At 41.1% G+C, this 15828-nt stretch overlaps 1 protein-coding gene across 13 annotated transcripts in view; it reads left to right on the plus strand.

The window, feature by feature from the left end:
- The window catches only part of BLTP1 (bridge-like lipid transfer protein family member 1), a 173158-nt gene that overhangs the window by 141391 nt on the left and 15939 nt on the right, over positions 1–15828 (plus strand). For all 13 annotated transcript variants that reach the window (XM_084855961.1, XM_084855949.1, XM_084855955.1 and 10 more), the window contains 10 exons: positions 1230–1391; positions 1635–1774; positions 2005–2185; positions 5933–6136; positions 6550–6729; positions 10423–10560; positions 10990–11250; positions 13237–13387; positions 13725–13882; positions 15526–15718. In XM_084855961.1, the coding sequence (XP_084712087.1) occupies positions 1230–1391; positions 1635–1774; positions 2005–2185; positions 5933–6136; positions 6550–6729; positions 10423–10560; positions 10990–11250; positions 13237–13387; positions 13725–13882; positions 15526–15718 (1768 nt within the window). The remainder of the gene's footprint in view (positions 1–1229; positions 1392–1634; positions 1775–2004; positions 2186–5932; positions 6137–6549; positions 6730–10422; positions 10561–10989; positions 11251–13236; positions 13388–13724; positions 13883–15525; positions 15719–15828) is intronic.

Here is a 15828-nt window from a genome sequence, read left to right on the forward strand (position 1 = left end):
CAGCCCTCGATCTGAAAGAGGTTCAACATCTCTGATGTACAGCTTGCCCTCCTGGAACTTTCACATAGTGTTCAGAGGCCTGACAAAGTCTCTCTTAAACCACTAAAGACAGTATCACTAAGACTGCTTTCCTGCAAGTTGGCATTCCTCGTCACTATTACTTCAGCCTGAACGTTATCAGAACTGAGCACACTCTCCATCGAGGACCACAAAGATAAAGTAATCCTCTGTACTCACCCCCAAAAGTAAACATCCTCTTCCATAGGTCTCAGGAACATATTCTACCTTCAGTCTACCCTAAGCCCTCTCACCCTTTTGAGCAGGCCTGGTGCAGGCTACACGTGCACAGAGCACTCAGTACCTACATCCATCACACAAAATCATTTGGATAGACCAGCAGAAGTTTCCTTCCACCCCACTGCCTTGTTCTTTTGCTTTCATAGACTTAGCCACTTTGCTCCCCTCCTAAACACTGTGTCAGTCTCCACACAGTCCACTTCTGGATGCCTTCTTCATACCAAATGGAGAACAGAACACTTATCATGAAGGTTTATTCTGGTTGGATGTGAAGGATGTATTTAAACCATGACCTAATTTACCAAGTGGCTGACACTCATTCAGTCCAGTCTAACATCCTAATATATGCTGGCATATTCATACTCCAGTTTTGTGCTAGTAAGTGGGATGGGGTGGGCTCCACTTTATCTAATAAATTCCTTAGGTTTTACTCTGTCTCACACTTAGCCATGGGACAGAACTGGGAAGGAGTTTAGAGCTACCAGACCTAGTTTTGAAATCTAGGTTGCATGAACCCTACCTTTTCTGTGCGGTAGGAAGAGACAACCCACTATAGGACGCCTGTGTAACACCAAACCAGAAGGAACCTTCATGGTAAGTGTCCGACATTCCAATTTGCAATGTTTTTTTTAAATCAAGAAAATTCAATTTACTTACTTACTTACTTACATACTTAAAATCATTATGTTTTATTCACCCCAATTAGAAAGCTGAAAACTTGATTTAAATAATTGGTTTAAATGTCCTCTTTTTCTTGGTGATTTAAATAAATCCCACCTCACTACATTGTGCATGGAAAAGACAGATAAATCGTTATTCTAATCAATGGGGTATAAGAGATTGAGTGAACATGACTGAATGTGAGTTAAATAAACTTTTCTTGTATCTTGATGGAGAACTGATATTCCACTATTTTTTTTTCAAATCTTCAGCCAAAGGAAAAGGAAGTGGTGGTGTAAAAACAGCAAAACTATATGCTTGGGTTGCACTCCAGTCTTTGCCAGAGGAAATGGTGATTAGCCCCTGCCTGTTAGACTTCCTAGAAAAGGCCCTTGAAACAATTCCTATAACTCCAATAGAAAGGAATTATGCAGGTATTATGCATTTTACTCTGTTCTTCTGTTTTAAATGTTTTAGGGTTTTATATTACGTTTTATCATGTATTTTAGGGTTTTAATTTTTGTGAACCATTCAGAGAGCTTTGGCTATTGGGCAGTATAGAAATGTAGTAAATAAATAAACAACACATGGCAGATAAACATGTTTCTACCATAGCTTTTATTTTCTTTCATAAAAGTTTATCTTCTTGTTTTACTAACTTCTTTGTTCTTTTAAAGCTGTCAGTTCACAGGATGAGGATATTGGGCAGTTTGATATGCAAGATCCCTTGGAAGAATCCACAGCCTCCTTAGTATCTTCATCCACATCAGCATATTCTTCTTTCCCTGTTGATGTGGTTGTTTATGTAAGAGTTCAGGTGAGGATGAAATCCAACTTAAGTTATATCTTGAGGGCCATGAACGTTCCATTGAAGTCAGTGGCAAAATTAATAGGAGCTGTTTGTATGTTATACAGTTTTGGTAACAAGCTGTTCATGCTTATGAGAAAGTTAATTCGAGTCAATCCTTAAAATTGCACAGTTGATATTTGTTGTCTTGTTCTCTGATTACATTTTTACATGTGTATTAAAAAATACTTTTTCTTTAGCCTTCACAGATCAAGTTCAGCTGCTTACCTGTGTCACGGGTAGAATGCATGTTGAAACTTCCTTCCCTCGACCTCGTATTTTCTTCTAATCGAGGGGAACTGGAAACTTTAGGTACATCCTGCCCAACCGAAAATCCTTTACAGAGTGGGTCAAAGATGCCTGTTAAAACTGTTTCACCAGGTAAAATTCTAAAATGCTGTTAAATTTCCAGTCATTCAGTGTCCTTGATAGCTGAAAAATGATAACAGATGTAAACCACATTTTAGTGTTATGAGAATGAGTCTGGATGATCCCTGAATACACGTGCTCCTGCCTCACCTCTGGTATGGTTACAAAGAGGTAGAAGTTTTCACTCCCATTTACAGTTACTACAGTTACTTCTTTTGCCCAAACTAAAAACTATGGTTAGTGTACACTGTGATTTAGGGAAATGAGCCAAGATCATAAAACACAGCTTGAAGTTGGCTTGTTTCTCTAAGTTATAGTTAACATTAATCACAGCTTGTACAGATTCAGACATAACGAGTAACCTCAGTTAGTTGAAAACAGAAGCAAAGGTGTCGGATTTCCTCATGGCCATGCTGGAAAGAGTGACGTACACAAGTTCTGAGGCTCATCCACATAATGCTAAACCATAGTTTAGCATTATGTGCAAATCAGGCCAATGCCTGTTAACTGTTACTTTATTTTCATATTTATATCCTGCTTTTCCACCAAAGTAGCACTCAAGGTGGCTAACATTCAAAACTCAATAAACATTATTAAACAATTAAAACAGTTAAAAGTCAAAAACAAGAAACAGAATTGTTGTTGTTCAGTCGTTCAGTCATGTCCAACTCTTCGTGACCCCATGGACCATAGCACGCCAGGCCTTCCTGTCCTGTGCTCTCTCCCGGAGTGTGCTCAAGTCCATATTCATTGCATCGGTGATGCTATCTAGCCATCTCATAAGAAACAGAATGGCGGATCATTAAAACAGAGTCAGCTTTAAAATACCAAATTAATGGAAAGCCGACCTGGACAAAATTGTTGTCATCTGGCAGTAGAAGCTGAAAGAAATGAGCCAAACAAATCTGCTGAAAAAAGTTCTTCCACAGGGGCAGGGAGTGGCGTTAGAGAAAAGTTCCCTCTCATGCATCCTGACTAAATTAGCACCTGCCCATTTCAGAATGCAGAGAAAGGCCTCTCTATCAGTTCTTAAGGTCAGGATGATATGGGAGATAGTGGTTCTCTTTGTACTTTGGACCCAAGCCATTTAGGGCTTTACAGATAATAGCCAGTACTTTAAATTGTACCTGGAAGCATATTGGTAATCAGTGCAGATGTCTTCCGAAGACTTGTCAAAGGCAGCCCATGCAATGTGTATTGTACAATAGTCTGATCTTGATGTAACTAAGGCTTGTATCATTGTAGCTAGGTCTGACCTCCACTAAAATGAGCACAGTTGGCATACCAGTGCAAGCTGGGCACAGCTCTCCTTGATCACAGCTGCTAATAAGGCCAGGTCCTGGAGGCCCCCCCAGACAGCACCTCATCTTTCAAGGGGAGCACTATTCCACAGAGAAAAGGCTGAAATGTCATATTTCAGCTTGCCCCCCCCCAAGTATTTTTGACTTGTCAGTATTAAGCTGGACGGAGCAATCCTGTGGCCACTAGACTCTGTCATAGGACCATCGAATTTTTTGGTTTCTAGGAACTGAGGTTGGAGCCAGGGCTCCAAACATGGTTCCTAGAACCAGTGCTCCCTGCCGCCTTGTAGCTGGTGTGGTTCTCTCTGCACCACCTACGTCTCTGCCCCAGAAATGGAGCGCGGAGACAGTGAAAAGGGGGTGGTCCTGAGGGCAGGGAGGGGAGGAAACTGCAGAACCATTTTACGCAGTTTCTTATGCACTGCATGGCCTCCTTCCCTCCCTGAAGCCGTGGCTAGACTGCCAAAATTGGCCATATAGCCAAAAAGGTAGGGCAGCCGGAGCACGGTGGCAAAGACTGCATTCGTGCTACGGCCACCCTGTATTGGATACTTGGCAGCCTCTGACTTTGGAGGCTGCTGACTGTTTCAATAGGATTGCACCCTTATCCTCCAGGACAGCCACAGATTCCCTGGAATCAGGTGGAAAGGAGATATAGAACTGCATGTTGTCGACATATTGATGACAGTGCACTCCAGATCATTGATGACTTTGCCCCAGTGGCCTCATATAGATGGTGAACCATATATAAGGCAATATGGAACCTTTCAGTAGACCATAGACCCCAAAACTATGGAAAAGAAGCTGCCCAACAGTACCATCTTAAATTGACTGCCCAGAAAGAAACAGAGCCATGGTAAAACAATGCCTCCAACACCCATTTCTGCCAGATGATACAGAAAGATACCATGATCAATGGTACTGAAAGCCACTGGGAGGTCTGGCAGAAGCCACGGGATGCACTCCCCATCTAGTTCCTAGTGTAGGTCATTAGCCAGAGCAGTCAGAGCCATCTCTGTTGCTTAACCAGGCCTGAAGCCAGATTGAAATGGGTCTAGATCAAAGAACCTCTGAAACTTAGACACCACCCCAACATCTTGCCTAAGAATGGAACACTTGATACAGGCCCATAATCCTGTACCATTGTTGGGTGAAGAGATTGCTTTTATAACAGTAGCTTTACCATAGCCATCTTATGCTTTGATGGAACATCACCTTCCTCTAAGGAGATGTTCACAACCTTCAAGACCTACTTAGCTAGATCAAATCTGGCCTCTAAATTAGGGCTGGAAATATGGTGTTTCTTTATGGTTTCTTTTCTATCTTTGGCTAAATCTTGCCATAGTATTTTGATGCTAAAATTAAAAAAAAAACCAGTAACAATATTTATATATGTAAACTTAAATTAAGGCCAGAGGTAATTGTTCATGAATTATAAAGAAATGTTTAAATGATTTAGGGCACAATCCTCTGGTCCTTGAAGAGTGTCCCAGGGGCCATAGGAGTTTTCAGTCTCCCTCCCGAGGCTGTAGACAATACTATGACCTTGAGAGGGGGGCTCTGTTTCCCGATTCCCCACCCCCATTCACAGCTGTTGCAGAAAGAACTGCCCTCAATGCTTTCCAAAGTTGACAACCTCATAGAGGTCAAAAAGGGGATGTTCCAATGGGCAGGGAAGGTAGGGGGAGAAGAGAGGCCAGGATCTGCAGAATCCTATGGCCTCTTCGCCACCTGTCCCTACTCACAACCTTAAGTGAGCTAGACAGCCTCAAAGCCTACCTAGCTAGGGGGGTTGGGGGAGGAGGGGGAACAGGAGGCAAAATCACCTCTGGTCTCCTCCTCCCCTGTTGGCAGCCTTAGGGGAGATCATGTCAGTGTTTTTGCTTGTGTTAACTGTGTTGTAGCACCATGTACACATGGATGGTGCTATGCAAATAATAATGAGTTCCATGCATTGAAAGGGGCTTCGGATTTGCCCTTCCCAAGCAACATCCTTGCGTTTCATGCTAAGCTTCTTTTCAAACTGAGGGAAATGTTGCAAGCAGCAGTTTGGTATATGGCACAGAGGAGGAGGGGAGTGTATGTTTGAAGTAAAAAAGTAGAAAAACTCTAACAGGGTGTGCTGCCTAAAGTATGGTATTTGGATCTCAGTCAATATACATGAAATTTCCCCTCCCAAGATGGCAATCTTAGGAAATGAATGCCTGTCCTTACAGATAATTCTTATGTTTCCAGAAGGTATCCAGGTTTGCACTATGGTGGGTCACCACCTGAAAAAAATGCATAATTTGGGGACAGCCACCAACAAAAAAAGATGTCTACCTGTCTGTATCATAAGATTCAGTGTTCCAAATGGAATAGTCAAGAGAGTACTCTTGGCTGATCTTTGGGATTGTTCTAGAATACTTATGGTTTATTTAATTAACAGGTGTTGCTTTTCTTTCTTTCTATGTTCTAGGTTCGTCTCCGGGACTCGGCAGCCCTTTTGGCAGAACACGGCACAGCAGTAGCCAGTCAGATTTGACAGGTTCTAGCAGCAGCTCTTCAGGTCTGAGTTTCACAGCCTGCATGTCTGATTTCTCCCTTTATGTATTTCATCCGTATGGGGCAGGAAAGCAGAAGTCTAGTGTGGCTGGCCTGTCTTCTGGATCAGGATCCTTAGGTAACTATGGAATATCAAATTTCACAAGTGTGTCAGTTATTCCTAAGCTTTGAAAGAAGCCTGTTCCAAATGCAAAAAGCATTTTGTTCTGCCAAAAGCAAAACATTTGCACACATGTGCCTGTAGATTAAAGATCCCGTTCTCTGTGTATGTGTACCTTAGAGTTTATGTGTGTAGTAACTCTTTCTACTATGCAATAAAATTCTCATCGTTCAGTTTTTTAGAGTTGTAAAAGAACGGACGTTGTCACTTTGGCCTGATAACTTGACATTATTTATTAAGTGGGTGTGTTACACAAGCTGAAGTACGTGTGTCCTGATGTGCTTAGCTCAAATTCTGCAGATACGAGGTGGGAACAACTTTGAGTTCTTCAAATTCAGTGAAACTGGTTATTTTGTTCTTTGTGGTTTCAGGAAATGTAGATGAAGAACCCTCATCAGTTACTGGTCGTAAAGATTCATTGAGCATCAATCTTGAGTTTGTGAAAGTTAGCTTGTCAAGAATAAGGCGTTCAGGAGGTGCTACCTTTTTTGAGAGCCAATCTGCAAGCAAAACTGCAAGCAAGATGGACACTACTTTAATAAATATATCAGGTATTTACTGATCTTGTTTAATGCTGGACTCAGCCTTTATTTATTTATTTATTTATTTTTACATTTATATCCCGCCTTTTTTCCTCTTTAAGGAACCCAAGGCGGCGTACATAATCCTCCTCCTCTCTGTTTTAGCCTCACAACAACCAACCTGTGAGAGTCTGTGACTGGCCCAAAGTCACTCAGTGAGCTTCCATGGCCAAGTGGGGGCTAGAACCCGGATCTCCCAGCTCCCAGTCCAGCACTCTAGCCATATACAACATTGTTTTATTTTACTCCATTGTGTTTTTGGCAGCAGACTAACATATTTTTCTCTCGTGTTCTAGTTCTATTACGTAGATGTTGTGAAGCACAGTTTCATCTTAGATTAAATTAAAGGGCCACCAAGCTTAAAAAAAATCTATCTGTTTATGTCATCATACTGATTTTTAAAACATGGTCACTGATTTGAGCCATGTCTGAAATAATGCAGCCTTGCATTTCTGATGCATACAAATTCTGTGAGATCTGCATGGTGTCCTATGGACTGCCAACAGGATAGGGCATGATCTTTAGAGTTGTAACGCATTACACCTCCTGTTCAAGTGCAAATATTTTGTCAGGCTGCATTTATGCTGACCTTTCAGACATGGCCCAGTTTTGCTGAACCTTTTGGCTGAGAATTTTCAGCTTAAATTAAAATAACTTTTAAAGGAGGAAGACAATAATCTACAGTTCTTAAACTTAAGGCTAGTATTATTTCAAATCAGTGTGGGATTTTTTTTTCTGTGCATCAATATTGCCATCAAATTTAGGGCTAGGCTGGGGAACATGTGGCCCTCCAGATGTTGTCCATCTCCCATCGTCCCTGACCATTGGCCATGCTGGCTGATGCTGATAAGAGTTGGAGCTTAACAACATCTGGAGGGCCACAGGCTCCCTACCTCTGGTTTAGGGGATTTGCCAGTTTAGAAGGAGAAAAAAAACATTTGAGCTAGAAGAAACTATGCTTTATTACCATTGGGTTCTTTTAGTTTATCTGCAATATAATAACTTAAAGCAACGATTTGACTCTAAATTGCAGGTCTTCTGGATGTCACTGGGTAAAACTCTAGTCTTGGTAATAGGAATAGGCAGCTCTGATTGGTAATTAATTTGTAATGAGTTGCATCTCATCTAGTTTAGTGCCCCATGATATCCTGATTAGCAAACTAGCTAAAAGTGGGCTAGATGAAACAACAATCAGGTGGATTGACAGTTGGCTACAGAATTGGACTCAAAGAGTGCTTATCAATGGGATCTTCTCAACTTGGGGAGAGGTAATGAGTGGGGTACCGCAGGGCTCAGTCCTGGGCCCAGTGCTCTTCAACATTTTTATTAATGACTTGGAGGAGGAGGTGCAGGGAATGCTGATCAAATTTGCAGATGACACAAAATTGGGCGGGATAGCTAATACCCTGGAAGACAGAAACAGAACCAAAGTGATCTTGATAGGCTGGAGTGCTGGCCAGAAAACAACAGAATGAAATTTAATAGGGATAAATGCCAAGTTCTGCACCTAGGAAAAAGAAACCAAATGCACAGTTACAAGATGGGGGAAACTTGGCTCAACAATACTACAAGCGAGAAGGATCTTGAAATTGTTGTAGATCACAAGCTGAATATGAGCCAACAAGGTGATGTGGCTGCAAAAAAGGCAAATGCTATTTTGGGCTGCATTAATAGAAGCATAGCTTCCAATTCCCGGGAAGTACTAGTTCCCCTCTACTCAGCACTGGTTAGGCCTCATCTGGAGTACTGTGTCCAGTTCTGGGCGCAACACTTTAAGAAGGATGCAGACAAATTGGAGAGGGTTCAGAGGAGGGCAATGAAGATGATCAGGGGACTGGAAACAAAGCCCTATGAGGATAGACTGAAAGAACTGTGCAAGTTTAACCTTGGGAAGAGAAGACTGAGGGGAGATATGATAGTGCTCTTCAAGGACTTGAAAGGGTGTCACAGAGAGGAAGGACAGGATCTCTTCTCGATCATCCCAGAGTGCAGGACACAGAATAACGGGCTCAAGTTACAGGAAGCCAGATTCCGGCTGAATATCAGGGAAAACATCCTGACTGTTAGAGCAATACGACAATGCAACCAATTACCTAGGGAGGTAGTGGGCTCTGGAGGCATTCAAGAGAGCCAGTGTGGTGTAGTGCCTACAATGTTGGACTGGGAACCAGGAGATCCGGGTTCTAGTCCCCACTCAGCCATGGAAGCTCACTGGGTGACTTTGGGCCAGTCACAGACTCTCAGCCCAACCTACCTCACAGGGTTGTTGTTGTGAGGCTAAAATGGAGAGGAGGAGGATTATGTACAACATCTTGGGTTCCTCAAAGAGGAAGAAAGGCGAGATATAAATGTAATAAATAAATAAATAAGATGAAGCTGGATAGCCATCTGTCAGGGATGCTTTGGCTTAGATTCCTCTATTGAGCAGGGGGTTGGACTCGATGGTCTTATAGGCCCCTTCCAAGCTTACTATTCTATGATTCTAATTAACTTGGACTGCAGTGGAATCTGAATTAATTTTCAATAGGCCATAGCATGCGGATTATATTATCACTATGTGCTAGGATATAGAGGCCTCCAAACAATTATAGGCTGTAGCCTGTTCAGCAGGGCACATTCCCTGCTCACTACCCCTGCTGCTCTCAAATGGTCATCTGAAGAGTATGAAGGTGGTGAGGTCAAGTGCTACTTACCAGACTCCAGACTCTGGCAAACTTGGGAAGGGATTCCACTCAAGAGGAACACCAAAATCCAAAGGAATATTTGGAAGCCGTGATATTTGACAGCATCCCTGTTTGGTGCTAGGGAAAGTATCAGCCAGAATACCTCTAACCAAGACCTGTCCTGTACATATTTTCTCCTTTTGTCATGTATGACTAACTTAAAAAGATCCCTCTGGATCATACTAAGGTTACAGATAATCCAACATCTGTTTCCTGACAGGGCAGCGTACAGCAGGGCGTGATAATAGCTCTCCCCTACTATTTGATCCCCCCCCCCCCCAGCAATTAGTATGTAGAGGAATACTACATCTGAACCTGCAGGTTCCATTTAGCTATCACGACAAAAGATTGATAGGCCTATTCTCTATAAATTTGTCTGTTCCCATTTGAAAGCCATCTAAAGCCATTTTGTTGCCCTTTTCTATACATTTTCAAACTCTACAGTCTCCTCTTTTGAGGTGAGGTACTAAAATTATGGCATTAGCTGTTGAGGACCAACTCCAAAAAGGAGAGGGTAGGAAATCTTCTGAAGCATTGGAGAGCAGGTGGTGCAGGGAAGGTTGGAAAAATTTTTGTTATTCGGTGAAACATTGTGTTGTCCCTGAATCAGTGATGGGCAATTTGTGACCCTACAGATATTGTTGGATGACAACTCCCATTATCCCTTACCATTAACTGTGTTGGCTGGGGCTTATGGGAGTTGCCGTTGAACAATATTAGGAGAGCCACAAGTTCAGTAGTGCTGAAACTGATTATGTAAGCTAATCTAAAGTGTGAAAATGTCTGTTTCACCTTCTGAATATTTTGCATTATAATCTGTAAAACATTGCCTCTCTCTGCATATATAACTATGTTGGATGTTACAGGTGTAAGTAAAATAATTAGTGTGAAAAGTAAAATGTAAATGCTTTCCACATTGCTGATTTTTTTTTTTTATTAGCTGTTTGTGATATAGGATCTGCTTCTTTTAAATATGACATGAGAAGACTAAGTGAGATTTTAGCTTTTCCAAGAGCCTGGTACCGGAGAAGTATTGCAAGGCGCCTCTTTCTAGGTGACCAAACAATAAATTTGCCAGGTAAGTCACACACCCTGCCCCCAATCCATGTTACAATGTATATTTTTTCTGTTTCATAATTTCTTATTTTATATAATTCTTGTGCAATTGAACAATATGGTTGGTTGACATCGAGGACATGGTGGGGAGTTGGTTGGGAGTAGGGAAGGACTGTGGTGAGACTGACTAGTGCCATAGAAGGCAGTGAAGGGTGTGTATATGAGAGTCTCAGCCCCTTATATAACTTTGAATTTGAACTCTTTGTAAGCTCTTTGGAAGTAAGAATTGCTATATCTCATTGATTGATACAGGACAGGCTGCTAATCAAAAATAGGATCAGACTGGAGAAATGCATGCTCCAGTAATCTTGTTACATTTGTTTTAGCTCATAATTCTCTCCTATGCAGTGCTAAACACACACAATGACAACGCACTTATTTTCTTTCCCAGTAACATCTGGCCCTGGAACACCAGATTCTATTGAAGGAGTGAATCAGCACATGTCTCCTGAATCATCACGAAAAGCATACTGTAGGACATGGGAGCAGCCAAGTCAATCTGCCTCATTTACACACATGGCTCAGTCACCTAATGTTTTCAATGAGCACAACACTAGTAGTAATATGTCACCCGGAACAGCAACTCATAACCTAAAATCTCCAGCTGTTTCTAGATCCAGGAGTGTATCAGACTCCTCTGTTCCCCAGAGAGGTAAGATAATTATTTACATTTACTGCTTATAAATTCATATGTTACTGTGAATTATTGACAACTATTTATACATTGATGTAGCTTCTGATAAAATCTTTAACATTCAATCATTTGTCATTGAAGGACAGAAGTTAATTTACTGGACTATGATGATAATGGTTAGAAGATGGTTACCTGAACTAAAAAGACCAAAAAAAAGGAATTTGTTCTGGCCTTGTGATACACTATACATTGCTTTAGTTTGTAGAGAATTTGGAAGAGCAACTTAGGGCCCAACCCTATGCCTGTTTAGATAGAAAGAAGTCCTACAACTCCCAGCATGCCCCAGCCAGCCATGCTGGCTGGGCCATGCCTGGGTGTTATAGGACTTTTTTCTGCCTAAACAGGCATAGGATTGCACCCTTAGGGAGCAATCCTGTCCCGTCCCCCCAGACAGCTTCCCCGCCCCGCCCCTGCTCCCTCATAGCTGGTGCCGAGAGAACCACTCCGGCTACCTCTCCGTGTTCGGAAAACAGAGCACAGAGATGGGATAAAGGGGGCGTTCCCAGGAACAGGGAGGGGAGGAGACTGGGGCAGCTATAATATGATGTATCCTATGGCCGCCGTGGCCTCCTTCTCTCCCCCTCCAAGGTGCCACCGCTAGATGGGCAAAATCACCCATACAGCAGAAATGCAGGGCGGCTGAGCACAAAGGTGAAGATTGCCTCTGCTCCCCTCCTGCTCTGCACTGGATAGTCAGCAGCCTCCCGAGTTCGAAGGCTGCTGGTAATCCACATAGGATTGCATCCTTAAATTCTAATCCTAGGTGTGTAGACCCAAGAGGAACGAAGAAGCTCATTTGGTACAAGAATTCATACTAGGGGCAGATCCGTGTTTTATATAACCATCAAATAGAAGTTTCGGTGACTGCAACCATGGTGCGAAAACGTTGGGTTACATTCAGCTGTGTCTGGCCATCAATGACACGGCCACCACTGGTAGAAGAGATTCCCCCTCTTGTCTGCAGCCCTACACATGCTCCACAGATCTGCTCCAGAGAGTTGGGTGGGGGCATGGGGGGCAGGGGGGAGAAGAGAAAGTCCCATTGCATGAGTGGAAGTCCACTCTTGCAACGTTTTATGCAACCCATTGTAATGAACTTGGCATTAGAATCTTTTTAATAAGTTGATACTGATGTTAATGAAGAGGCCAATAAATAAAAAGCCCATAGTATGTATATGAGCAACATACTGACGTTTTAAAGATGTATATGTATATGCTGAGATTTGGAAAGAGAGGTTTAGAATAATATCTTCTCCCAATTTGGTGTTTATCAAATAAAGTTAAGTGGTGCTAATTAGTACCCTGTCAGTAAAATACAAGTTCATATAATTTCAAAGTTACAGTCGCAGTCTAAGAAAGCCATGCGCCTATGAGTTAAAACTTTCTTATAGATTTGTTTTGCAGTAGTTCTTAACTGCGGTTCAGTTTTAAAACTGCCTTGCTTCTTCAACTACTGGAACTGCAGGATAAGATTTCAAATAAAGTTTTGGCTGCATACGTCATGTTTTGATCATGGCTTATACCATTCAGCTTTATAGCATAGTGGTTATGATATTAAAGAGCTTTTTCAGCTATGGCAACCACTATATCACTATTCTCGGCCATTGAGAAATAATTCAATGTTAGAAGCTCCTCTTGGGTCAACATTTGAAAGCTGCTTACATAGATTGATTCAACCATGTGGAACATTTCCGTGTTGCTACTCTGTGTTTTTGACAACTGCTGGAGTTGGTGTAGAGATTCTCCACATCATTGTACCAATATATAAATGGTGAGTAGTTTTCAAAAGTAGAGATCTACATTTGGAATTACAACCACAACACTGAAGCACTTTCCAGCAAAATCCAGATGGTAGTTGTAACACTATAATTGGCTTTAAAGTTAACATATATCATAATTTTTAAAATATTAGATTCACAAAGCCTAATTAACATTTTATTCTAGATATTCTCTCAAAAACATCAACTCCATTTAATAAATCAAACAAAGCTGGAAGTCAGCAAGTGACACCATGGGAGACACTGGTTGTGTTTGCTATGAACTTGAAACAATTAAATGTCCAAATGAACATGAGCAATGTAATGGGAAACACTACGTAAGTAAATCTCTTCATTTAATAGATCTTTGATTTCTGATCTGTATGTTTGTGTGATCCTTTCCTTCTAGTGGTCTCTGTGAGAGAGGCTTGCAGTGTTTCTCTTAACATATTATCTGGATCAATAAGTTTTTACCTTTCTAAAATTGAAACTCACTCAACTTTACTTTTTTTGTTTTGTCCAAATATTATACATACACACACACACACACACACTAATGATTAGTACATACATTATTAATTTTTAAATTTTAAATGCATCTTACAACTTGTATTTTTGGCAAATGAAAAACAGGTGTGGTAGACTACATCATTTTTCTTTCTGTGCCTGTTTTAGGTGGACCACTAGTGGTTTGAAAAGCCAGGGTCGTTTATCTGTGGGCAGTAACAGGGACCGGGAAATTAGCATGTCAGTTGGTCTTGGGCGATCACATTTGGATTCTAGAGGAGGAGTGGTTGGAGGTACCATAGATGTTAATGCCTTGGAGATGGTGGGTAAGTTGGAAAGTTAATAGGTATTTACACTTGTCATTGCTTGGTATACAAGCACAGTAAGCACACATCTGTTCTTATATATAGTTATTTATAATTCATTTTTATTTTTCCCGTACGCTTTTCCAAGGATCGGAGCAAGTTATCACAAAAATAGCGGGTATGATCTAGCCATTGATAATCATAAAAGTCCTGGAAAAGTCAGCATGTGCTTAAATCTCTCCTATTGAAGTTACCAGGTCTTACAAATGCATAACTTTGGCTGGATTATGCCCAGTTTGAGCTCCTTTCTGCTCAGTATCTCCTGTTTTTTGGAGTGCTATTCAAATCTTGGGAGCTGATTTCTGTAGCACACTTTACTTCTTAAGTGAACAGGGGAAATGTCAAATGCATATTTTCACTAGTTGTTAACTCTCATATACACTAGATGTTCAGTGCAAGCATCCATGGAAGAATATGTTAGGAAACACCAATATTAATTTCACATAGAGGGATTGGTGGATAAGGGTACTGATCTACTGTACAGATTGTTGTAAGGATTACTCAGGTAATATTACTCAGGTACAGATAGATGATTGTAAAGGTAATATTCAGGTATTTTGATCACTTGAGATATGTTATATAAATGCTTAGTAGCGGTATTTCACATCCATACTACATCTTCTCTCAATGGGATTTTAAAAGATGGAAAATACGAAGTTGTTAGAACTAAATTTGTTTAAATTATACCCATGCTGGTTTATCCCCTGAACTCAAATGCTGTTCTAAATGGAAGTCTTTCATTGCTTCATAAAATGACTTATGTGTTTGGAAACCCCCTAGTGGAGTTGTTCCATTATTGTGGGGCTGCTTTTTGAGAATATGGTACTACATGTCCTTTATATTTGAATGTGGGACATGGATATGAGAAACCTAGAACTGGAATATCCAGAAAGCAGGACCAACCATCCACCAACTTCATACAGATCAGAGAAATCAGCCCACATAATCAACACCAAAGAATGCTGCAAGGGGAATACAGATGCACCATTCAAAATTTCATGTAAAGCATATGTCTCAGGCAACTCAAGCCACATACTTCAAGAGGCCCAGTAGGCTAATGTCCTCAGAAAATGGGGAAAGGGGGACAAAATCCTATTAGCGAGGGGGACCTCCTTTTTGACCCCAGTAGACCATATTCAAGACACTACAATTCATAATACAATGTGTCAGGGTGATATCATGGATTGGGTTTGCATATTGGTAAAGCGTGGGGAGTGGCAGGCCAGTAAGATCGTGTTTGCACATGAAGGCTCTGTGATGTATTATGCGAATAGGGCAATAATCCAGTCCTTATGAAACAAAGGAGCTATTTATTGTAGCAGGTTGTCATATACTAATCTAAAATTCTATAATGTATGCATGTGGCTATTTTATTATATTAAAATGTTGACTAATGTTGTACACCATCTATACCCATGGAGCACAGCCAATTGTAGCATTTTAGTTTGGAGCTTGGTTGTAGGCTTTGTTTTGTCTCTTTTAGCTTACCATGTCTCTCACATAATCATACTTACTGGAAACTGGCACCAAGAGGTTAGAAAAAGTAGTATTACTAATTTTGCTCCTTTTGCTGCTGAGCTGATGTATGAATAACTGTTTTTCAGCTCATATTTCAGAACATCCCAACCAGCAGCCAAGTCACAAAATTCAGATTACAATGGGCTCTACTGAAGCACGTGTTGATTATATGGGGTCCAGTATCCTAATGGGCATTTTCAGTAATGCAGACCTTAAGCTACAGGATGAATGGAAAGTTAACCTCTATAATACTTTGGATTCCAGCATTACTGATAAAAGGTAAGGTTTCTTGATAAATCTAATGTGTACTTTCTGCATATATGATTTCAAACCAAAGACATTATTAAAATTTGCTTACTTAAGCTACTAAGGCATTTCTGCTGAAGTTG

The sequence above is a fragment of the Heloderma suspectum genome, chromosome 5 (genome assembly GCF_057233095.1).
Source record: "Heloderma suspectum isolate Gila_16-S chromosome 5, 16-S_ref, whole genome shotgun sequence".
Lineage (NCBI taxonomy): Eukaryota > Metazoa > Chordata > Lepidosauria > Squamata > Helodermatidae > Heloderma > Heloderma suspectum.